General features: G+C 31.6%; 2 protein-coding genes across 2 annotated transcripts in view; both read left to right on the top strand.

The window, feature by feature from the left end:
• Positions 1 to 479: 479 nt before the first annotated feature.
• LOC134711220 (interferon-induced protein 44-like) lies at positions 480 to 13,059 on the top strand. Its single transcript, XM_063571688.1, has 7 exons — positions 480 to 602; positions 4,767 to 5,298; positions 5,642 to 5,703; positions 7,491 to 7,688; positions 8,580 to 8,726; positions 8,916 to 9,087; positions 10,362 to 13,059. The coding sequence occupies exons 2-7, from the start codon at positions 4,776 to 4,778 to the stop codon at positions 10,670 to 10,672; spliced, it is 1,413 nt and encodes a 470-aa protein (XP_063427758.1). The 5' UTR covers positions 480 to 602; positions 4,767 to 4,775; the 3' UTR covers positions 10,673 to 13,059.
• An 8,543-nt stretch (positions 13,060 to 21,602) lies between these two features.
• LOC134711221 (interferon-induced protein 44-like) overlaps positions 21,603 to 26,059 on the top strand; it is a 46,591-nt gene continuing 42,134 nt past the window's right edge. The window contains exon 1 of the mRNA XM_063571690.1: positions 21,603 to 21,790. The gene's annotated coding sequence lies outside the window, so the exon portion shown is untranslated. The remainder of the gene's footprint in view (positions 21,791 to 26,059) is intronic.

The raw sequence follows: 26,059 nt of genomic DNA, 5'->3' as shown, positions 1-26,059 counted from the left end.
TAATTAAGTGTGGGATTTTTTTCTTAATGAGAATGTGAGGCAATGCATTCTAAGTCTAGGCATTCTGGAATAAATCATCAAACCCCACACGCAATTTGTTTCACATTTATTTCTATACCCACGGTAACGGCATACTTTTGTAAAATTTCAAAGGCGGCTCGGAAATTTTCAGTTGGTGGTCCTTATTATGGTAATAGGGACACAGTATTCTATTCAGAAATCTATTTTTTTTAAATAGTAATTTCAGGCAAATGAAGATCAGGAAATATATGCTATATAACAACATAAACTAATTTTCTTTAAGCCTAGAACTTTATAAATTAAGCCGAGGTATATTTTAAAAGTTTCACAACTAACTAACCGGAGATTAATCTAATCGGAAAATTAATGAAATATTTGTTCAGTGCATCTATGTTGGTATACCACACAGGTAAAATCAATATATCTATATTTATCATGACAGATTTAACTTCCCCTTTACATTTATGACAACGTTGATATAATTTTCTGGAAATCCTTTATTGAACCTATGGTTATCGACCATTGCACTTTCGTCAGGCTGAAAGAAGAGAGATTCTTTAGAGGAATTGGGTTTATAACAGGTAAGACAAATCATGTAATTGCTCTACTTTTGTTCAGGTTGTTATTTCTTTCAACCGATTCCATTCTCAATGTTATTCTTGATATTCTGTTGTTTTATGCTGTTTTATGCTGTTTTATGCTGCTTGCCCACACACCTTGCCTCTATTTGAACATTTATTTATAAAACTGACCCCACGTATGGCAAGCCGTTCCCACCCCCTGTTATTGAAGTAAAAGGTGTAGCTGCCGCAGGTAGACTGAGTTTCAAGCGTTCATAAACATGTTTAACACCGCCTCATTCTTTGTGTACATGTTACAAGTCAAGATCTTGTAATTCATTTGGATGTGATTGTCGCTGATTCACACCAAACTAAAAAAAATGCAGTAACATTGCCAATGAAGCAACTCTTCACTAGAGACCAAATGGCATTAGAGATTGTACCTACAGAAAGGCACCATACGATCTTCAACGATGAGCGAAACCCTTATATCACATAGTAATTAAGCCATAAAAGGCCAGGAACTGATAAATGTAAAACAACAGAAAATAAAAGGTCTGAATTGTGTAAATAAAAAAAATGATGTTGCAGATGGGTATAACACTACAGAATAGAGAATAAATAATTGGCAAAAGATATAAAGAATTGTAAAGAATAAAGACAAATGAGGGAAATAGTTATCAAAAGTACCAGGATTATAATTTTATACGCCAGACGCGCGTTTCGTCTACATAAGACTCATCAGTGACGCTCAGATCAAAATAGTTAAAAAGCCAAACAAATACAAAGTTGAAGAGCAGTGAGGACCCAAAATTCCAAAAAGTTGTGCCAAATACGGCTAAGGTAATCTACTCCTGGGGTAAGAAAATCTTTTTAGTTTTTTTAAAAATAGACGAGAGAATAATGAGGTACTTAAATATAATACAGAATAGAAAAAAATAGCCTAATACATTAAATAATTTAGAAACGAAGAACCATTAAATATGATAAACAGCAACAAACAACAAACACTAAATTACAGGCTCATGACTTACATAATATGCTGGAGGTAAACATGTTTGCTCGTGCCCCAACCCTCCCCGAACCTTGGTCAGTGGTGTAATAGCACAGCACAAAAACAAACTCTAAAAATCAACTGCATGAACGATAAAATCTTTCAAAAACACATATATTATAGGACACAATGCACTAATATGAATGTACTCTGCGTTACCTTATTAGCTAGTATGAAGCTAATAGCAACTATCATACATGTATCTAATACTAAAATATTTATCAGTACACATCCCACATTTTACTGATTTAATGCGAAGACGTCATTAACATTCCTAGGAAAACCCTGACTTTGTGCAATACAAAATTATAAGGTTCGACATCTTGTAGGACCGTGAATGTACACATATGTATAACAGTAATATTTAGTTGGGTTTTGATTTATCGATATTTATACCGATAAAAACAATATTCAAAGATACTAAACAGCTCACTATACAGCAGGTTTGAAGAATAAGTTAGTTTAAAGGATCGAAAAGTTTACCCGAATCGTATAACTAAAGTTACAGGATCGGTAAACACGATCGCGTTGAAAATTAGAATCCCATTAGAATGTGCTATCCCGTTTGTAAAAATGATGAAAACCGCTGCGCCTGAAAACCCCACAACTTTTCTGGATTAATCTTTAACCGAATGTTCGAAATATAAAAAAGAAGATGTGGTATGATTGTCAATGAGACAACTATCCACAAAAGACCAAAATGACACAGACATTAACAACTATAGGTCACCATACGGCCTTCAACAATGAGCAAAGCCCATACCGCATAGTCAGCTATAAAGGTCCCCGATAAGACAATGTAAAACAATTCAAACGAGAAAACTAACGGTCTTATTTATGTAAAAAAAATGAAAGAAAAAAAACAAATATGTAACACATAAACAAACGACAACCACTGAATTACAGGCTCCTGACTTGGGACAGGCACATACATAAATAATGTGGCGGTGTTAAATATGTAAGCGGGATCCCAACCCTCCCCCTTACCTTGGACAGTGGTATAACAGTACAACATAAGATCGAACTATAAAAATCAGTTGAAAAAGGCTTAACTCATCAGATGGACAAACATACAAGTGGACGTGGCCGAGTACTTATACATCCCGACACAAAAGACACAATGAACAGATCTGGGAGTACTCGCAGTTATCTGACAGCTAGTTCAAAGCCACTAACAACTAATAAAAAAATCATGCATATAAGACTAAACAATCAATCCGTACCCAACATCCAATGGATTTAGAGAAAAACATGACCTTGTGCAATGCCAAGTTACAGGTATCGACAGATTGTAGATACATGAATATGCATATGTATATAACATACTAGTAATATTTAGTATGCATTTTAATTTACTGATAACAAAATCAATATTTATACCAATAAAAACAATATTCAATGAACTTATTACAGTGTTTAATAGGTAACCTTTTAGAATAAGTTTATTTAAAGGAGCGACAAGTTTACATGGATCATTTCTAAATTTCCGTAAAAATGAGGATGTGCTATCCCGTTTGAAATAAGTTTTCTACAGGTACAACCAAACTTCAAAACCAAATCTTTATATCTATGGAAAAATTTAGTAAAGGTTTTAAGTAATTTATGGTAACGATATCCCTGGAAAGCCAGGTTGTTTATAAACCGATATATTTGAAGAGGACTTATATGAATACAAAATTCATAAAGGGTTCCGCGGAACCCAGTGTCTCGCCTACTTTTGCTGTTGTCTAGGTCTTCAGTGTGACAGGGGAATGCAGATATAAGATTTACAGTTAATGAAATAAAACATTTGAAATGTATGAAAACAAGTTATGCTTGTGAAAAATAAATACAGTATGCAATTAAATCTAAAGATTTATTAAAGAGTTGAAACACAAATTTATAGAATAAACAAATGATAAGGAAGACAACTTTTACATTTTCCTCTATATACTATATCTTTTGATTGTAAGAAGCTTCTGTTCGGTCAACATCGAGGATGTTTTATCATGTTTATGATTCTAATAAATGTATCAACACATTAAATGCAGATGTGTAATATTAACTTGAAGGAAAAACTAAGTCCATTTACAAGTAATATACGTTGAAAAAAGGAAATGATTTTTTGCAAAAATTCTCCTAGATACCAGCTTTTGATCATAAAGGAGCTTATGTCCAGGTTTGGCACACATCAAGGATAGGTTAAGAAAGTTATTAAAATGTTTAAAACTTTAACCACATAGTGCATGTAATGTTAACTGGCAGAAAAACTAGGTATAAGTAAAATACGGTTAAATATGTTGTGTTTTTTTACTTCTGGATACTACCGTATCTTGTGATCATAAACAAGCTTCTGTCCAAGTTTGGTGAAAAACCAGGAAAGTTTAAAATTTCAAATCACAGAGTGTATATTTCAGGACGCCGCCGACGACGAAATCGACGACGCTCGACAAAAATGGTCATAAAACAATAGCTAAATTCAAAGAAAGAGATGTGGTATGATTGCCATGCCCAATTAGATAACTATCCACCAAAGTTCAAACGAAGTGGATATAAGCAATTATAATTATAATGAGCGAGACCCATACCGTATAGTCGGCTTTACAATGTCCCAATAATGAAAAATATGAAACATTTAATTGAAAAAAACAGCGGCCTAATTTATAACAAATCAATTTACGAAAAAACAAATATAACAGACACGAACCAACGACAGCCACTGAACTTTAGGCACATACAAATGTGACGGTGTTAAACATGTTTGTGAGCGATCAACCCTTTTCCTTATCTTGGATATCACAACATTTAGAACAAACTATAAAAATCTGTTGAAAAGGTCAAATTTGCCCGAGAAAGTTGAAACCTTAGTTTCCTATTAATTTATAGATTTATGAAAGGATAATTTCAGAAAGGTTTGTTTTGTATGGTACGTGTGCGAAATCGAATATAATTATTCTCTGTTTGGAATGAAAACGAGTTACATTATAGGCACTACTCATAGCATTCTCTTAAACACATTTTGCAATTAATTTGTCATATGTTATTCACTAAATAAACTTTTGCGACAAACCAAAACTACTATAATAAACGTACGTTTCCACAATGCAATATTCATTTATAATTGATTCATTCTATCATCTCTATTTATAAAGACTGATAACATGGCAGTTACATTCAAGAAGAGTGATCAAAAACAAATGAACAAGTGGCTCGATGGGAATAAAAGATACACACTTTTATTTAAAGCAACTAGGGATGGCTGTGATGCTACTGCATTCCACACAAAGTGTAATAACAAAGGTCCGACCGTTACTATTATGTACAACACTGACAACTCAGTGTATGGTGGATATACTTCCTTGAGTTGGGCTAGTACTGGAGGTTATGTGGTCGATGGGAATTCGTTTCTATTTCGACTCCATCAAAATGGTATCTGGAAGCCAGTAAAAATGCCAGTCAAAAATACTACATATTCTATACATGATAGTGCGGGATACGGACCTACGTTCGGAGGGGGACATGACCTACCGTCTTTTAGAAACACTATAACTGTTACTGGTGGTTACTTTCAGTTGAACGGTACATTATCCTTTGGACATTCATATAACTCTAATGGAGAAACATTAGATTCCATTGCTAATGGACACCAGAATGTGAAAGACATTGAAGTTTACTCCGTAGAAGGTAAGACATACAACTGAAATAAATAGAAAGACTATAGCTAGGATATTGTATATTTTACGATTTGTTTCCGTTTGATCCGTTGCATATCTTATTATCGAATTATCTTTGGCGAAGACAAAGTCCTACCAGTGGATTAATGGTCAAAACTTCATAAACCGTGAATTGCATTTATCCATCGTTAAATTTTTTATTGAAAATCCTCTTGACAAATTTTGTGCACAACTGAGCTCAAAGTAACGAGTTGAGTTCTTTCAGTAAATAATCATAAACAATACATAACCAAGCAAGAGAAAATAAAAAAAATGTTAATTATAAAGATTGTATATATCATATTTGCTCCCAGTTGCAGATACCAAAGCTGAGCTTGAAGAACCATGGAGAAAAACTCCCCAGTGGAATACAGAAGTAAGCCAGTTCATTGTTTTAGCTCATATGGCCTGATATCCATAACGCCACTTAAGTAAAGACTTGTTCCGAACACAAGGATTTTGCTACGTGTCCTATGATAGATTAGTACTAGGATAGGAAAGTGACTTGATGCAAATCGTATCTGGCCTATTTGAAGACATTACTTTTGTTCTGCTATAATTGAATCAGTGTTTAAACAAATTAAGCTGGGACTTACATATTTGTCAGGTCTAATAGTACTGGTAGTAAACACTTCTAAATAAAACTTTAAACGTAAAACTTTGTACGCAAAGGGAGTAGTGGTATTAACCATATGTGGACTCTTCAAATTTTTAAAGAACTTTAAGATAATTTTAAATGTTGGTCTTTTTCTGACTTTAGGTCTAGCAGAACTTTTGATTATTCAACCCTATACCACCATTCCCCATGTGAAATTATAATTTTGAAAAAATTTCTTTCAACAATAAAATTATTTTATATTTCTTCCTGATTGATGATTCTGACCTCAAACACGCATCTATACACTTGAGTTGATGTGAATGCACTCTGACACAGGACGGCACATATTTCAATCCTTTATGGGTTGAGTTAAAATACACATATAAGTAAGCACTGAATGTGGTTATTAAATTTGATAGATGTTTTTTGTGCTTCTTTGTTAAATATTTGTTTGTTTATTGTGACACAGTAATGACTGCTGTACCCCTATTTTGACAATTTTACCTAGTATTATGTCTGTTTTGTCTACGCAGCATGGAATTTAATGCGACTGTCATACAATTGAGAGGTTTAGTGCCATAAAACCAGGTTTAATCCACAATTTTCTGCATTTGAAAATGCCTGTACCAAGTCAGGAATATGACAGTTGGTATCCATTCTTTTGATGTGTTTTATCCTTTGATTTTGCCATTTGATTAGAGACTTTCCGTTTTGAATTTACCTTGGAGTTCAGTATTTTTGTGATCATGTTTTACTTTTTTTCCATAACCAGCTTATTTACGGAAAAGATAATGTAGAATGAACACAGAAGTAGGTCTAGATTAAACTTTGATTAATGAATGTGAAGCACACTTGAAAATCTATGGTCACTGCTCTTTGAGAGTAATTTGTTTTTAAAAATAGAACTTTACTTTACACGAAATATTGTATTCATCTACTTAGGAACATATACCAACAAATAAAATTGGAGTATTAATTGTCTTCTGATTGGTTCAAAGTATTACTTTCATTTTCAATGTTGTCAATTTTTATGGCAACACGCCCACTCTGACGTTGTATATTCAAACGCCAAAATGTGTGTACGTTGTTATTGTTAATATAAATAATAAAAAAAAATCCTTGAACCTTATTTTTGATAGAAATATTTTTGAATTTTATTTTTGACTCTTCACATTTTACATATGAAGAGTCAAAAACTAATTTTATGGTTCAATAAATTCAAAATAAATAATAGCCAAGGTTCATTTTGTGTCACAAACCTATGCTGTGTCAAATATGCAATCACAATCCAAATTCAGAGCAGTTTTTAGGCTAACTGTTGTGTCCACACTTTCTGAATTGTTCAGGATTCCACCTCTGCAAGAAACGAATTGGATAAATTCTTTATAATAAAGTACAGATATACCTATTTTACAAAAAGAGTTTCCATACCTTACATTATTTGACACAATAAGTATGTAAAGAGTTACCATGTTTATAAAACTAGATGTAGAATACTAATGAACTTTTTTTTGTCAGGACAGCATACTATTAGAAACACTCTGAGATATATTATTCTTTATCAGTTATTGGGAGCACTGAAAGAAAAGATAGAAAGATACAAACCTTTGAAGGAATTGAATGTTCCACAGGCGCGAATGTTATTGGTTGGACAAGTAGGAGCTGGAAAGACAAGTTTCTTCAATACAATTAACTCTGTCTTCAGAGGATATATAACAAGACAGGCTTGTAGTGGTAATGCTGAGCATAGCTTAACAACTGTTGTGAGTATAAAATAAAGGCTGAAATTGTATCATTTTGTCACCATGTATTAAACTTCAAGGTGTTCAGCTCAATTTGGTTGGATCTTGATCGTATTGATTGATCTTATGTCATAGATCCACATCCTTGCCTCTTTTTTTTTATTCTCATATTGTTTTGGTTATGAGTTGTTTTACACTTTCAGTTATAATTCACTAGAAAATGCTCATTATTTTTTTTAATTGTAAGAACATTACATTAAAGAACATATCAATACAAAATTGTTTTATTGTGGGAGTTCAAACCTTTATGAGTAATTTGAGATAAACTTTTAAAATATAAGTTCAACGATTGCATGGCTTTATTTAATCAGACACGTATGTCTGATCGTGCATATTTTGAATATGGAGATAACTTACCTAACAATGTATAGATCTAAAGGTACATTCAGTCATTAAGTTTAACTTAAGTAGAAAAATCACCACAATACGTCCTTTAGCTTGATTACACGAGTTTTATATAAATATTATTCCTAAAACCTTTATTCAAAGGGTAAAGTTCCTTTCATTTTAATCACGATTAGATACGAAAGTTGATTAAACTTAGTATGATTAAATTTAAAAAAAATGAATGATTATACTGAAATTGTTCTTCAACAATTTCATTTTTAATGATTATTCAAAATCTTGTTCAATTCTATCAATTAATTTTCTTCATTATTTTGATAGAGTTATTTGAATTTAGATATTTGATATAGCTAAATGTAGCATCGAAGGATTCCCGTAAGCAGAATAAATAAATTTGTATATATGTATAAATCTTGAATTGACGTTCATTACTGGTTAACTGATTCAGAAGATTTTTGTTACCAAATAATGATACATGTACAGAAATGTCTATATATTTTTCCCCAGTATCGAAAGTACCAAATCAGAAATGGAACATCCGGGAAAGCATTGAATTTCAGACTCCATGATACAAGAGGACTAGAAGCTGACCAGGGAATGGATGCTCATGGAATGTGTTATCTACTCGATGGTAATTTACCTGATCGATTCCAGGTACACATATTTGTAGTAGTTATCTGAACATAAATTATAGAAATGTAAAATAGAGAAATTTATTTAAGTCGGCTTACTACATTAAGCTGCCAAAAGTATCCTTATAGATAATTTTTCAAATTATGATATTACAGAAAAGATATAACGTTGCTTAAACCGGATATTCAGCAACATATATTTTCATTTTAGTTCAATCCCTCTGCACCAGTAACACCTGACACAGCGGGATTTGTTGCCAAACCACAATTCGCCGATAATATACACAGTGTTGTGTTTGTCATAGATGGCAGCACTGTAGACGTTATGCCGGAGAAGGTAATAGAAAAGATGAAGGGATTTCAGATTCACATGAATCAAAGAGGTAAACAAACTTATTCTTATTCAGTTTATTCAATCTAATTGGATGATGCATTAATTACATGGTATTTAATGAATCTCCTATTGCCGATGGATATCTTATAATGTGACCTACCGAATAAGACTATTTACCGGATTTTTAATAACATAAGCAACACGACAGGTGCTACATGTGGAGCAGGATCTGCTACCCTTCCGGAGCATCCCTAGTTTTTTAGTGGGGTTCGTTTTGCTTATTCTTTAGATTTCTATGTTGTGGCATGTGTTCTATTATTTGTCTGTATAACAAGATGGTATTTGCTATAAGTTTATTAACGTTGCCTGGACCGATGTGTCCCATACAATAAAATACACAAGTATAGATACAGAATATAAACAGTGTCAAGGTTTCTATTAATTTAGCCATTATAGTTTTAATTCTAAAGATACATGGATGAATATCTATTAAGTTGACTCTAATTGACATGTTTTGACCAACCTGGAAATTGATGTTTGAAGAATACTCGTATGTCCAGTGTCGCTAACTAATTGTAATTGCTATATGTCACCACCTGGTCTGCATGTAAACATGTTATATGCAACCCAGAGGTCAATTGAACAACCTTTTACAAGGTCATGTTTTTCTTAATAGATATTCCCCTGTATTTATTTTATTCAATTTAATAAACATTTTGAGAATACATGTATATAATCATAAATATAAATATAAATATATATAATATATATTTATATATATATTTTAAGCCCATCATATTGTCACATCTGTTAGTCTGCTTTTATTTTTAACCAGGCGTTGTCAGTTTATTTTGGATTTACAAGTTTGACTGTTCCTTTGGTATCTTTCGTACCTCTTTTATAACAAACGAATCGATATTTCTCGACGATTGACATATGCTAAAACGTCGATTTTACGGTTTTGGATCTCAAGTTTGGGCATTTACAGCTAGAATTAGCATTATATCATTGCGTAATTCATAATTAGACATTCGGACGCTTTGTTGAGTTAAATGCTTATTCCTATATCATTGTTAGATACAGAGAAACCGAATTAATTACAGATGATAAAAGTGGAGACTGTTTATGAGAAGTTTCCAAATGAAAGGGCAACTAGAGTCTGTCGGATGTCAACGAAGTCTTAAACTTAGTTTTTATAACAGATAATGATTTCTATTTTCTCAGGGTTTGTCTGCATATAGATACTTTGAATCGAAATATTCAGATTCCTAGACTTAAATCAAATGTTATAATTGCTTACACAATTAATTATTATCTTTGCAGGCATCCCACAGATTGTACTACTTACCAAAATAGACAAAGTGTGTGAGGCTACAAGTGAAGACCTATCACAAGTTTTCTTCAGTCCTGTCGTACAAGAAACTGTAGATCGAGTTTCACAGATACTAGGACTGCCAAGATCTAATATTCTGCCGATTAAGAATTACGAATCAGAAATCGAACTTCAGGATAACGTTAACATTTTAACCTTGTTGACCTTGCAGCAAATACTGAATTCGGCAGACGACTACATGTTTAATTACCTTGACCAAATTGAAGACGGGAAACTACAACAACTAAACATCAGAGAATAACTGAAACTATTTCTTCAACTAAAAGATTTAGTCATTATATTAAGCTATATTGTTATTAAAGTTGAAAAAGAAAAAGAATCAAAATGCTTTTACATTAAGCCTCACACCTATAAATTGAAAAATCAAATGGTTATAAGTGTGACTTGAAATACGTGTTTCTCTCTTCCTTTTGCAGTTCATATGAAATTATGACAAAATTGCAATTTCTTTTATCACACTAAACTGTTCAACTGGTCAGAACTTTTGAAAAAACTGCTATAGGAAATTTCAGTCAAGTCGAGAAGGTGCAATTGAATAAGATACAGGATACTTACTACCATTTGAGATTGTAGTTTCACTGCATTGATACATCAAAAATACTGTTTCTGCCACGGTCGGCCCGGTCCATAGAGACATTTTATGAGCACTTAAATTATGTTGTCGTAAAGTCAAATTATATTTTAGTGATAAATTCAAGTTGCATACATATTAAACCTACTAAATTAGAAGTTTCAGACTGTGTTATATCAAATTTCGGCGAAAACCAGTCAACAAATAGTATTCTGCAACCGATCAAAACAAGAACTGGTGTAGACTGGAGCAATATACAAGATAACACAATGGCAGCAAAAGTCAACCAAAAACTTCAAAGCAGCAAAGTATAGCCGCAATCAGGACTAATTTCGTTTTTCATCCCAGTTGTAATAAAGCCGATCGCTATCCTACAACGTACCAATACATTTTATTATTTGCCACCGCTATGATTCAACCTCACACATTTGTTGTCAACAGAACTTATTCCGTACCAGTTATCAAAAAACGTTCGGTAATTTTATCTTTATTTCCACTTGCCCTATATAAATCTTTTGTAGGGTCATATCGTATGCTTTCGACGTTTTTTTATCGGAGATATTGAAAACTTGAACCGAATAAACGTTTCGTCGTTTATGGGGGAAGAAAATGTGTGAAAATGTGGAAAGATTTACCCAAAACAGAAAATTTCTATGACCGACATTGAAAAACTTTGCATAAAAAAACTTCAAAGGCATTTTACTAAAGAGTAAAACGTAAAAATACTCCAAAGGAAAATTCAAAACGTTCCTTAACAAATTGCAAAATCAAAAGCTCCAACACATCAAACGATGTAAAACTACTGTCATATTCCTGACTTAGAACAGGAATTTCCCTGTATAGAAATTATCGGATTTAGATCAGTCGGAGTAAGAGTAGATTCAATTGAACAACACATAAACTGGCTACATGAAAAGTAGAATTTTCCATAGGTATATTAAAAGTGGTTTGAACATTTAATTTTTGTGTAATTGCATAAAATTTCCATTAAAAATATCTCAAAATATTATTAACCACAAGGTATTATTAATGTCCATAAAAATGTGCACTCTTACTTGGTGACTGCATATTTATCTTATTCTTCCAGTTGTTATTCTAATAGGTTTTTTGCTTAATGAAGTAAAAAAGGTGTATTTAATGTGATCACTATTTGTAAAAATTTACTGCAGATTTTCCAGTTTTAAACAATATGGATGCAAGTGTTGCACATTTGTGTGGAGCCTGTTGACATCACTTACTTATCTACAACTTCAAAAATTATAAAATCTGCATTTAATTTTTATAAAGTCAGAATATTTGAAAAAACAAAACATATTCAAATAGAATAACGATTACAAAATATCAGCGGTATTGTTTACAATTTAATAGATTTAGATCAATGGTGGTTGGTGCTTTTAAATGGAATAGGTCTCAATATTCATTGCAGAGAAAAATATAGATGCATCAAATATTTTGCCAAAGTTATCATTGTCAATTACCAAATTTTGTTTATATTAACTAAAATTTTTGCAGCTATGTTTAAAATAATTTTTTGTTGCATATTCAGTAGATTCTCAAGAGATGGACCTAATAAAATATAATAATTTTAAATCTTTAACTTACAACTGTGTCACTGAAAGATTAAATTTTGTAGTGCTTCCCAACACAGTCATGTATGTATCATGTATTATCGCTATTTTGTGGATTTTTCCTTTGATCTTTTTTTGTGATAATTATTCATATCATGCTACTCGCTTGAGATGGAAAATTATCCCTAGAAACTAAGGAGCCACGTAGCCGTTGCTAATGAAATTGACATGAAATTGACAACGTCGTCATAGGTAAAATAGAGATAAACAGATTATCGTTGGTCATCTCAACTTGATTGCATTTCTCACTATCGCCGTGACCGGCTCAAGCGAGAAAATCAATCTTGTTGAGAAACAAAGATAATCTATAATTATTGCTGTATGCTTACACTTTAGATAATTTTTATGTGCCATATATATTTGATATGGTAATTTTGATTTATTGGTAAAAATAGATTCAAACATGTATATTCTGAATTGCACATATCAAGTTTTCTATCTAGGATTTAACAAAATATTTTAGTTTCTCATTCACTCCTGTTTTAAAATTGGATCTGGTAATATTGTTTGTTTCAAAAATTATCATTATCATGATTTTAAGAATTATCACTGGTTTTTTTTTGTGAAATTTTAAATTAAATTTCGTATGGAAAATATAGTCCTATTATAGAATTTCTACAAAGAGCTTGATATTTATTTTGTGTGGCCTTATGAAAAACATATTCTTTGTGAATGAAATATTTTTCTCTAGTCAGTTATTGAATTGTATAACTTATGTCATCTTGTTGATGTTTTTTAGCTTAGATTTTGTATTGTTATTTTTATACAAATACATTTTGATAAAATATTAAAAGTTGTCTTATTTTATTTGTGCCACAGAAATAGGTTTAAAACTAGGATATCTTTGAATTCTATTTTCAATACTTGGTGAGAGCTTTCTCATTATACCACTTTCTAGTTTGTCCTTCACTGGAAAAAACATGTTTATCATGTGTCCCTTTATTTCATTATTTACCAGAGAGGATCGCCTGTATATCTGCACTATTTATGTTCATCACATGTTTCTCTGCACTATAAACGTTCATCAAGGGTCTTAGTGAATACATTGTGCAGGATAAACTAAAAAAATGTTTGTTCTGTGGGTACTTCATCACAATTTCCTAATGACAGCAATGCTGATTGTTGATCATGAGAATTCAATTTACCAAATAATTTATGCAATATAGCATCATAGTTTTACAATCACTCTCTCAACATAGGAACAGAAGTGACGATGCCCCTAAACGCCAGAATGATGTTCACTAAAACCAAAGTTTTTGACGGAAAGGCATCGAAGTGGAAAGTTGTCTATTCATTCAAGGTTACCCGACCCAAAATTATTTCTACACAAGGTACAAACAAATTTTCAGAACAAAATAAGCCCCTTCATGGCTAAATGGACACAATTCCCTAAAAATATGCAACTAAGGATAAATTAATGTCACAATAGGTCTACCATGATAAAAAACAATAAATATTAGAGTTGTAATTTATGATTCTAGAACTTACATGAATCTAATTCAAAAGTAGCTGGAATTTGGACTGCAGATTCTCTCATCATAAAGTCATTTTAATATTTTGAATCTTTTCTGATGCTACACAACAACTAAACGTATTCAAGTTACACATCTTCTAACACATGCACACGCAGTGCCACTTAATTTAAACATGTGCATAAATCTGATTGAAATTAATTTAGAAGTAAAAAAAAAGGTTCTTGACTACATTATTTTTAGTCCCAGTTCATATCTAAGTGCATTACAACTTCATAGCATTTTCTTGCATGCATTTTATTTCATAGGAGGTAAAAATCCATCGAAGATACCAGGCTTATGATTTAGCATACCTTGTACGCTTTCATCTAGATCTACATATTATCCTTAAACATGCCCAGAGAGCACATAAAATTCTCGACAAGATCCGACCTTACATGACTGTGTCATATCTATATAGGCACTTTGTATTATATGTCTGGTAATTTTCATCAGGAACAGATAAACAGAGATGCACTATTTCACCAAAGGTTTAACTGTCGGTCGTTTAGAAGTTGGAATGTTACATTTTTATGCCCCACCTACGATAGTAGAGGGGCATTATGTTTTCTGGTCTGTGCATCCGTCCTTTTGTTCGTCCGTTCGTTCGATCGTCCCGCTTCAGGTTAAAGTATTTGGTCATGGTATGATCTTGCTAATTTTAATGCCAAATTAGATTTGTTACCCAATTTTATGGTCCATTGAACATGGAAAATGATAGTGCGAGTTGGGCATCCGTGTACTTTGGACACATTCTTGTTCACAATATATTACAGTAGACTCGACCTTAATCGGATATCGGCTAAACGAATATATCGGCTATTGTTATATTATTTCAAAACACAAAACCCTTCCCTATATGTTTAATGTTAATTTTATCGTGTAATCGAATATCGGATATAAGCATATATTGGCAAATCGGAATATTCAGGTAATTTTGTTAAAAACCATGTACAATGATATCTATACCAAGACATCTAGACCAAAGTCTTTTTTTTAGCCTTTATTTCTTAATCTACGACATATTTGTTTGCTTTTTTTTTTAAAGTTTATGTTTTTGTTGAAAAAATTTTGGTCGTATATTGGTATCACATTGGCGTCGTCCGAATACTTTTAGTTTTCGCACTCTAACTTTAGTAAAAGTGAATAGAAATCTATGAAATTTTAACACAAGGTTTATGACCACAAAAGGAAGGTTGGGTATGATTTTGGAAATTTAGGAATTAGGGGCCAAAAAGGGCCCAAATAAGCATTTTCTCGGTTTTCGCACTATAACTTTAGTTTAAGTTAATAGAAATCTATGAAATTTTGACATAAGGTTTATGACCACAAAAGGAAGGTTGGGTACGCTTTTGGGAGTTTTGGTTCTAACAGCTTAGGAATTAGGGGCCAAAAAAGGGCATAAAATGACAAAATCGCAATAACAAATGCACGCAATAATTTCTGAATTTCCAGTATTTAGCAAAGCAAACTTTATGAGATTATGTTAATAGATCATGTTTGTATTCTTCAATATTTGTAAACTGTTTTATGCATTATCATTTTAACATACTGTAAATACATCTGTTAGAATTTGTGAAATTTTATCTTAACTGTTTGGAGTATATTTATTTAAACATGCTGTAAAAGTGTACTTGTGAAATTTTATTGGTTGCAATGTTCAACATTTTTGTATTATTTCAGATTTGAAATCTTTTTGTAGACATTTATTACATTAGACAAAAAATAATTAATCTATCACGGAAAAAAAATCTGCTTGAGAACAAATCTTTCAAATGTTGTAATGTCTTGCCTTGAAAGGGGAGATAATTAGACAATAAAATGTTCCTGAACAGGGTTGATGGTGGAACAAATGTGAAATCACTATATTTTAACCTTTAATAATAACTTACTATGAAATACTACAAAATAGAAATCCAGATATATCTGTTATATTTTTGTATGAATATATATAGATTTTATTAATATGCATTTGTATGTATATACATGTATATTTTAAGTCATATAATGTGTGTTATGCATGGATACATTAAGTTAGTTAATAATATATGCAAATTATGAGAATCATATCATTTTAAAGGGGTTGTAGAATAAATAAATGCTTTATTATCTATTATCATGTACAAATAGTTTTTGTCTTTTGTATACATACATGTACGTGTTCTACAAAAAAAATTAGTTTTAAGTGTGATGATCTTTCAGGTAATGTCATCTGTTCTTATCAAAGCGTATCTAGCATTTTGTAGCTATTTTTAAAATAAATTTTGTTGCAAATGAAATGTGACTTAGTCAGTAGATTCTCATGAGTTTGACCTGAAAAAAATGATAATGTAAAGCTTTAACTTTACTTTCCTAAATGTTTGCAATTTCGTAGTGCTTCCCATTACAGCCATTTATGCAGAATGTATTATTACTGTATGCATACACTTTAGATAATATTTATGTTCCATATAAAATTGATAAGGACTTAAGTAATTTTGAATTATTGATACATATAAATTTATGTAATTTTGAATTATTGATACAAATAAATTTAAACATGTATATTCTAAATTGCACATATCAAATTTCATCTTTTAGCAAAAATATTTATTTTTAGCTTCTCATCCATCCTCTGTTTTAAAATTGGATCTTGTAATAATGTGTTGTTTGAAAAATTATCATTAATATGATATTAAGGATTATCACATAATTTTTTATGAAATTTTGACTTAAATTTCGTATGGAAAATATAATCCTATTATAGAATTTCTACAAAAAGCTTGATATTTATTTTGTGTGGCCTTATGAAAACATATTCTTTGTGAATGAAATCTTTTTCTCTAGTCAGTTATTGAATTGTATAACTTATGTCATCTTGTTGATGTTTTTTTTGCTTAGATTTTGTATTGTTATTTTTATACAAATACATTTTGATACAATATTAAAAGTTGCCTTATTATATTTGTGCCACAGAAACAGGGTGTAAAGCTTAGCTATCTTTGCATTTTATTTTCAATGCTTGATGAGTTCCTTCTCAATTTGTTCAAGGTAGTCAGACCAAAATCATTAAATTTCTAAGCAAGGTACAAACAAATTTTCAGAATGAAATAACCCCCTTCATGGCTAAATGGACACAATTCCTTTAAAAAAATGCAACAAAGGAAACATATGTCACAATAGGGTCTACCATGATAATAAACAATATATATTAGAGTTATAATTTATAATTCTAGAACTGAAATTGATAAGTCTATCATTATAATATTTTAATGGTATATAACAACTGAACATACTCGTGTTACACATCATTGAATATATGCAACAACTAGTAGTGTCACTTGATCTATATATGTGTACACATCTGATTGAAATTGATACGGAAGTCAAAAATAGTTTCTTAACTTATTATTTTAGTTCCAGTTCAGATCGACGGCAATACAATTTCACCAGATTTTCTTGTATATAAATGAACTCATCATAGATACCAGGACTTAATTTTGTATTTATGCCAGACGTGCGTTTTGTATAAAAAAGACTCATCAGTGACGCTCGAATTTAAAAAGAGTTAACACACCACATAAAGTATGATGTTGAAGAGCATTGAGGACCAGCATTCCAAAAACGTTTGGCCAATGCAGCTAAGGTTATCTTTCCTGAGGTACAAAAGCCTTAGCATTTCAAAAATTAAAAAGTTTTGTAAACAGTTAATTTATAAATATGACCATATCAATGATAATTCATGTTAGCACAGAAGTGCTGACAACTGGGCTGGTGATACCCTCGGGGAATAAAAACTCCATCCCCAGTGGCATTCATTCCATCTCATAAAAGAAGTCAACATATCAAAGAGACCAGGCTTATAATTTGGTTTGCCTAGTAGGCTTTCATCTCCATTGAATTTTGTTTTAAAACATGCCACATATACATATTCCTAAACATACAGAGAGCACAGACCTAACTCTCTTTACATGAGGCATCTGATTTATGTTACAATTACGACCTTGCATGACTGCCATAATTATAGAGGCACATATTGTATTTTATATCTTGAAATTTTCATCCAAAACAGTTTTAAAAATGGTTGCATAATTTTAGCCAAATTTTAACTGCCCGTAGGGAAGAAGTGTAATGAATGATCATATTCAACCCTTGGGATTAGCACACATTTTACAGGGTACCTTAACCAAATTAGGACTATCGCTTGACCTTTAGCTTTAAAAACCTTAATAATTTCACAACTAGTGGTCATCATGACACTTAATCATTTGCTTATTTTTCTTGGTTTTTCGTCATTTTAAAGGAGTAGGTCCGGTAAGGACTCATTTTGGCCTCAAATTTCAGTTTCATCTGACGAAAGATTTTAAACACTTAAGTGTCTATTTCACTTGATTCAATTAGTTTTTGGAAAAATTAGAACTTGTTCTAAATCTTTACCTAGGCGCTGGCCTCTCTAACAGCAGGACAGGTTAGCTACTGTTACTAAATGTATTCACACTGAAATATAGTTCCCTATGGTTATCATGTATGTGCACATAATACACATATACACTGTGAAAATGGGCATATTATTAGAGCAGTTCATTCAAGAATGTATGTCATTAAGGTGTGTTGATGTGCAGGATTTTTTTAAAAACATTTTGATTAGGTAAGTGCATATTGATTCAATACTAGTATGATTGACAACTGTCATTATCAATAAACAATCAGAGACAAGGTGGACCTTTAATTACAATGCCCCACCTCCTAAACTGACAATCAAATTGACCACATTACCTATCATCCTCAGTCTTACATAATTATACAAACCACTCAATATACATCTAATTCTTAATACACAAGTACTTGACCTCATAATTGAATACACAAATGTGTATATTAGATGTTTGATATTTATAAGGATGATAGTTTTATTTTTGCCAATTACTTTTGATCTACATTGCATAACGTGATTCTGTAAATTATATTTGAAAGATAAATGATTCATGGATTAACAAGATCTTAAAAAAAATGAAATATGAAAATAAATATGAATATATAAAAGATATTCAAATAAGGCCTATAATTTACTTGATAAATTTCCAACAATCTGTAATTAAACAACAATTTAGATTAGTTCACCTTTTTTTTTTACCAGGAATTGGCTTGAAATTTTAAAACTTTTAATTATAACAAACTATTGTTTATTAGTTTATTTACCATCAATCATTATGTCTATTTTAGTCATTTGAACTTTTATTAGAAGTGAATATATATTTTTGCAATCAAGAAAGAATCCACATTTCAATAAAATAAGTTTTTTAATTGGTTTACATTGAAAAAGTACATTCCTTTGTTGAAAAATACTTTAAAATTGATCAAAAGACACTCTAAAACTTTTAATCTTCAATGTCATATAACCTCTGTTTCAACTCACAAAATGCCTCAAAACAACATTTTTAGATTATTTTTGTTGACACTTTAAAGTTTTTAGCTCTTGGTCTAGATTTATAATATGTCTTACAATCTAGGATAGTTGGTAACATTTAATAAAAGAATTTTTTATTTGCAATTTTTTGTTTTTTTTTAACATGTTCAGAACAAGCATTATAATTTTTATAACATAAACTGCAGTTTAAATAAAATTGAGCAAATTAATAGACCCATATTATTTAATTTGAGCTCATTTTATCCCTTATACTTGAAAAGCAAGTTTCCTTCTGAAGACCTGCTGTTAATGCAATTTTCAGCAATAGTGCTTTATAAATGTTCATTTCCCCCCTCCATACCTTAATATGAAATAATTCAAACTACTCTTCTAATCTTTCCATGAGTGATTTCCATCACTTTGATTGTGAAAGGTTTTAACTGTTTTAGTCATTTAAAACGATCCAATTCAAGCTCAAATATGAAAAATCTCTCAAATATGCCAAAAAACGTCACTTTTCAGTTGGTTTTTGTCAAAAATGAAAGTGACCGCATCCGTGTTCATCCACAACCTTTATATATGTTATGTATTATCATAAAATACAACTTACATTTCAATATTAAGGATGAACACGAATGCGGCCACTTTCGTTTTACACGGAAACCGTCTAAAATTTAACTAAAATGATAGAATTTTGAAGATTTCAGTAATTTAGCATGATTTAATGGTGCTACAACCCGATATATGTGCATTGTTACCGGATCTACTCCTTTTGTTCTGGCCATTCATGTGCGTTTCTGTTTTACGTCAACTTATTGTTTTTGATTGCCCTCTTTTTTGCCTCGGCGCCGCCATAGTGTCGTAACTGTACTATGACGTCGCCGTTTTCGATTCCGTCGTAAAGGTTGCTAATTTATGAAAAAGCGAGCGCTCGAAGGGACGTTCCACTAAAGCAGGAGAAATGATAATGGACATATCATATTTTTTACAACTGATATGTTGTACTAGCGAGTTTCTAGATTGTATTTGGGTTTACCTGCGGAATACAAAATAATTGGCAAATACTGCAGAATAAAAGACAAAAAAAAAAAGGATTGAATGATGAGTTGCTAAAATATAAAAAAATAAAAAATATTGGAAACACAAAATAAACATTAATAAATGAATGACCCACTATCCAGACCATTATTATAAAAAGGATCTACCAATACAAAACACATAATCATTATGCATAATCAACACTTATAATGCTGGAATTTCATGGCATATTCAATGTAACTTAGTCATTATAGTTAGTACCCCCTCCGACCATTTTCTCGGTGACTTTTTTTCTGATGTATATGTTCAATATCTAATTGAATTCTAAATTTCAAAAAATCTATTGACTCATCTTGACCTTAAGTGCAAAAATGAAAATGCTACCCGAAATGGACAAAATGTATGGCAAAAAAATAGTTAATGAAATGGCACAACTTTGGCAGCGTATCGCCGTAATGCAGTATGTAGGGTTCAGCGGTATATTTTCGGTGGGGGTGTTACAAATAGACCAAGAGTACCAGCATGTTAGCGTATAGCTATCGGAATCTGTAGTTATCTGTTCCAAAGATGGTTGTAAATAAGAACAATGAGTTTCAACTTACTTTTTTTTTCCAACGTAACAATATCTTTATTGCAATTTTGCTGTAACAAATTACTAAGTTTACAGCTTTAACTTAGTATCCCTCATGTTAGCTTACCAAATAGTTAAGGGAAGCACTATTTGGCAAGGTATTATTTATTCATAATATTAGTATTCATAACATAAAATTTTTCACAAAATATATTCTATAAATTAATGTGAATATACCACAGGTGCTTGAGGACAGGATCCTGTATGAGCCCCATATAGTCCCTCCCTCCCTTTTTTTTTAATCATAAATCTCAGATTTTTCTATATATATCACTTATTTGTACCATATATATACTAATATACCATATTTATACTCTAAATATGCATGTTTACTATCAACGTGAATCTCGACTATAGAGCGCATACAGGATCCTGTCCTCAAGCACCTGTGGAATATACACATACATTACATTTTGTTTCTCTTTTTCATAGTATTTATTTTTTCCGGAATCAACTCCGTTATCGGTATGATCCGTGTTTCCATTAGTATTGGGCACAGTATGTGTTGTTTTTCGCATGTGCGTTATCGGGTATAGTTTGGATGTGTGTCTAAATTATATAAATATTATCCACTGGATTTAACGATTATATATGGTGAGTTTACTATTCAAATTTTCTTTAGTTATCTACTGATCTTTTTTGTCGAAATGTATGTGTGTAATTCACAAATAGGTAATTTAAGTGTAACAAGTTGAAACACTCGACATGCGAAATGATACATTATTTTTCCACATTAATTAATAAACGTACGGATATACTGTTTATAGTATAACTTTTTTTTTATCATTGTAAATACACATTTTAAAATATAAAAAAAAAAAAAACTTACAGTTTTCTCCGATCTAATTAAAATATTGATCTCTGATTACGTTATACTACATGTTTAAAATATTGATGCATGAAACGTCATAAATATAGTCTTCTATACACAGGTGCTTGAGGACAGGATCCTGTATGAGCCCCATAAAGTCCCTCCCCCCCTTTTTTTTTTTTTTTAATCATAAATCTCAGATTTTTCTATATAAATCACTTATTTTGTACCATATATATACTAATATACCATATTTATACTCTAAATATGCATGTTTACTATCAACGTGAATCTCGACTATAGAGCGAAGCGCTCTATAGTCGAGATTCACGTAACTGTCATATTAGAAATTTATGAAAATCAAAAGGGTATTTACCTCAACAGATATTTAATTGTCCGAAAACTGGAAAATCCCCCTTTTTAATGAATAAAACCCTATAACTCGGAAACGTAAAATCAAAATTCATAAAAAAAAGAAAAGAAAGGGAGCTCACGTCAATAGATATAAACAATTCACCAAATTTATGCCAAATGGTTAAAGCGTTTTTGAGTTAATAGAGAGGTTTAGCAAACGTCCGCGTGCGTGAACGCGTACGTGTAGAATAGAAGTACACGTACCCGTACGTTTTTATTATGCCACGTTGTGTTTAGCAAAGTCGTACGTATACGTGAACGTGTAAAAGACGTTATGCAAAATATTATCTCATTGGTTGAAAGCAAAGAATAATTGCCAATAAATGTCTTTGTTTTATGTTTGATTACTATGGCGGAAAACTTGAAAGTGTTAGCAGCTTTAGAAGACTCCGATGAACTGCTTTTGTCATTATGTAAAGAGGAAAAGGGCAGTTTTCCAGGTATAGAAGTTGAAAAACTCACAAATGAACAGTGTCGATCTATTTTTAAATTTGATAAAGATGATATTGAAATTCTTCGTTTAGCTCTGCGTATACCAGAGAAAGTTGTATGTATTAATCGCACCACGGCAAGGGGTATTGATGGACTTTGCATGGTATTACGACGACTTGCCTACCCTTGTCGCCTTGAAGATCTAGAATATATATTCGGCAGATCAAAAACAGAACTGTCTCTCATCATCAATGAGGTTCTCGATTACATACATGATAATCATTGTCATCTTCTTTCAGACTTCAACATGAGTTGGCTCTCACAAGAGTGTTTAGAACGTTTTGCAGGTGCGGTTTTCGATCGTGATGGGCTTTTAGATAGCTGCTGGGGTTTTATCGACGGTACTGTTAGACCAATATGCAGACCACAGGAAAACCAAAGACTTGTGTTTAATGGCCACAAAAGGTCACATGCCTTGAAATTTCAAAGCATTGTTACCCCTTATGGGATCATCTCAAACTTGTTTGGCCCCAAAGAAGGACGGCGACATGACGCAGGAATGTTACGTGAAAGTGACATTTTAGCACAAATGAGGGTCCATATGACAACTCCAAAGGGGCGAATATTTTGCATTTATGGTGACCCGGCATATCCCGTGACTGATGGATATATAATTGCACCATTTAGAGGAGGAGTCATCTCAAGGAATCAAATGATTTTCAACAAAAGAATGTCAGCAGTACGCATTTGTGTGGAGTGGGCTTTTGGGAAAGTTTTGTCACTATTTGCATTTCTAGACTACACGAAAAATCTAAAGTTATATCTGCAACCCGTGGGAAAGTATTACAAAGTAGCAGTTCTACTGACAAATTGCCATACCTGTCTTTATGGCAGTGAAACGGGGATATTTTTCGATGTACCACCACCAACATTAGAGGAATATCTATTGGGTTGACAATTTGCCCAATGTTTCCAGATGGCAAATAATTATCGTTATTGCTTTTTAATCATTTTGACGTTCAAACCTATGACTGCGTTGGATAAAAACCGCAGTGAAAAAGTATATTTAAACAAAATGCATTTGACTAACAGGTCGAACAACTGATGTTCTTTAACCCTGCTGACTGCCATTGAAGATTGCCAAATAAAATTGATCACAAGATGTAACAACATGGATCCTAATATAAATTTAATACGTCACAGAAAAAGAAAAAAAAATTGTTAACTTGTGGACAGGATGTTGTGCCACAAACATTCGGTGTCAATATTTCTTTAGTACACCATATCCGGATTTCAGGTCGAACAACTGATATATATATATATGTTACAGTAAATAGGTGAAATTAGGAATTACATGTAATTACTAAACATTTCAGTAAATACCTGTAATTACTAGCTTATTTAGTAATTACATGTATTTACTAGTTGTTTCAGTGATTACTTGTAATTACTGATTTTTTTTGTCATTTTTACAGCTATTTACTTACTTGATGTTTTTGTTTTAAAATTAAAAAGATAACTCAAGATACCAAATAAGAAAGTAAAGGGGTATAAATTGAAGAATGTAGGATTATAACATGTATAAGGCACATCAAAATTGCATACTCTTTATTAGTGTTTGTGAATTGAAACTGGAAAATGGTTGTTTTATAGGTCTTGAAACTCCGTAAATATATGCATGCAAGACAATGATATAAATCCAAAATTGATTTTCATAATTTTGTTAAACTAAAATCTCAATCATGCACTGTGGTTTAAAACTTTGAAATAACTTTCTCCAAATATGTTGGATTTCTATCAAACTTGGACAGAAGCTCATAAGATAATATCCGAAAGTAAAGATTGTAAAAAAATCCGTTTTTTCCTTTATTACTTGTAAACATGATAAATGGACTAGTTTTTTCCCAGTTAACATTTATACATACACTCTGCAGTTAAAGTTTTTAAAACATTAGATTTTATAAACCATCCTGGTTTTTTACCCAATTTTGACAGAAGCTTCTTATAGTACTAGTCAAAAGATAGTATCTAGAGGAAAATTTTAATATTTTTTCCTCATTTTTGTTGAGCCTACGATTAACAGCAAAAGTAGGCGAGACTATTTTTTCTGCAAAACCATTACAATTTTAATAGCTTAATACATCGATAACCCATCTTCAGCTAGGGTTTGAATTGAAGGTCACATGAATACGTATTCTATGAGGTCCAAATATTCACTCGCAAGTGCACAATTCAACATCCTTGTCTCTCAGCTAATTTAACAAAATAGAACTAGATTGGCTACTAACAGTGAATTATAATGTCACTATATCATTTTTAAAAATGATTTAACAATAAAAAAATGTATATTTAATTTTTTTATCTCTCGAAGCTAATGCACATAACAGCTCATTTTAGTTCTTAACCTTCACAACGTTATCTGATCTTTATAAGTAATAAGTCCAAATATTCTTCAAACTCAAAGTTTTTTTGAAAAAAGTTAAAACTTAATGCTTTGGGAGAATTTTCCATTTCTGATTTCCATGTCTGCTGAAATTGGTCAAAATTTATCTGTATAATGCTCAACTTTAACCATTTTGGATTAAAAGTTACTCTGTTAACCAAATATTTGAAAGTGCATACTTATTCAAGATATTTTGAATACAAATCAACCATTCAATATTTTAAGAGTACTAACTGATCTTCTAGTTATTATTACCTTAACTTTTGATCACCTGACCATAATACAACATTGTTAAAGCAGTCAGTAAATAGGTGTAAAAACTCATTTTAAAATTAGTAATTACTGGTAATAACTGGGCCGTTTCAGGAATTACTTGTATTAACTAAGTGCACCGGGAATTACCTGTAATTCCTAAATTTTAGTAATTACATGTAATTCCTAATTTCACCTATTTACTGTAACATATATATACAACTCGTCTAAAAATCAACCCAACAATGTTAGATCTGTAAATTTGCTTTCGCAAATTTTTGGTTCTTCCCTCGCCAGGATTCGAACCCATGCTACTGTGATATCATGACACCAAATCGCCTGCACTGCAGCCGTCCCGCTAGACCACACGACCACCTGGGCTCTCAAAAAAGAGTTTTCGGTGGGCATGTGTTACCATTCCACGTCAGTTTTAATCTAGCGGCGTACTACAGTACATGATATATAAGGCATGAAGATGTTATTGTTTACAGATCAGCTAAATTATCTATAG

The sequence above is a fragment of the Mytilus trossulus genome, chromosome 3, assembly GCF_036588685.1.
Source record: "Mytilus trossulus isolate FHL-02 chromosome 3, PNRI_Mtr1.1.1.hap1, whole genome shotgun sequence".
Taxonomy (NCBI): domain Eukaryota; kingdom Metazoa; phylum Mollusca; class Bivalvia; order Mytilida; family Mytilidae; genus Mytilus; species Mytilus trossulus.
Note: the sequence above shows the minus strand (reverse complement) of the source record. Positions and strands in the feature narration are given on the sequence as shown.

Coding starts and splice junctions, on each gene's coding strand:
- LOC134711220 (XM_063571688.1), top strand. CDS start 4,776: ATGGCAGTTACATTCAAGAAGAGTGATCAAAAACAAATGAACAAGTGG. Junction 5,299..5,641: donor TGAAGTTTACTCCGTAGAAG/GTAAGACATACA, acceptor ATTTGCTCCCAG/TTGCAGATACCAAAGCTGAG. Junction 9,088..10,361: donor GATTCACATGAATCAAAGAG/GTAAACAAACTT, acceptor TTATCTTTGCAG/GCATCCCACAGATTGTACTA.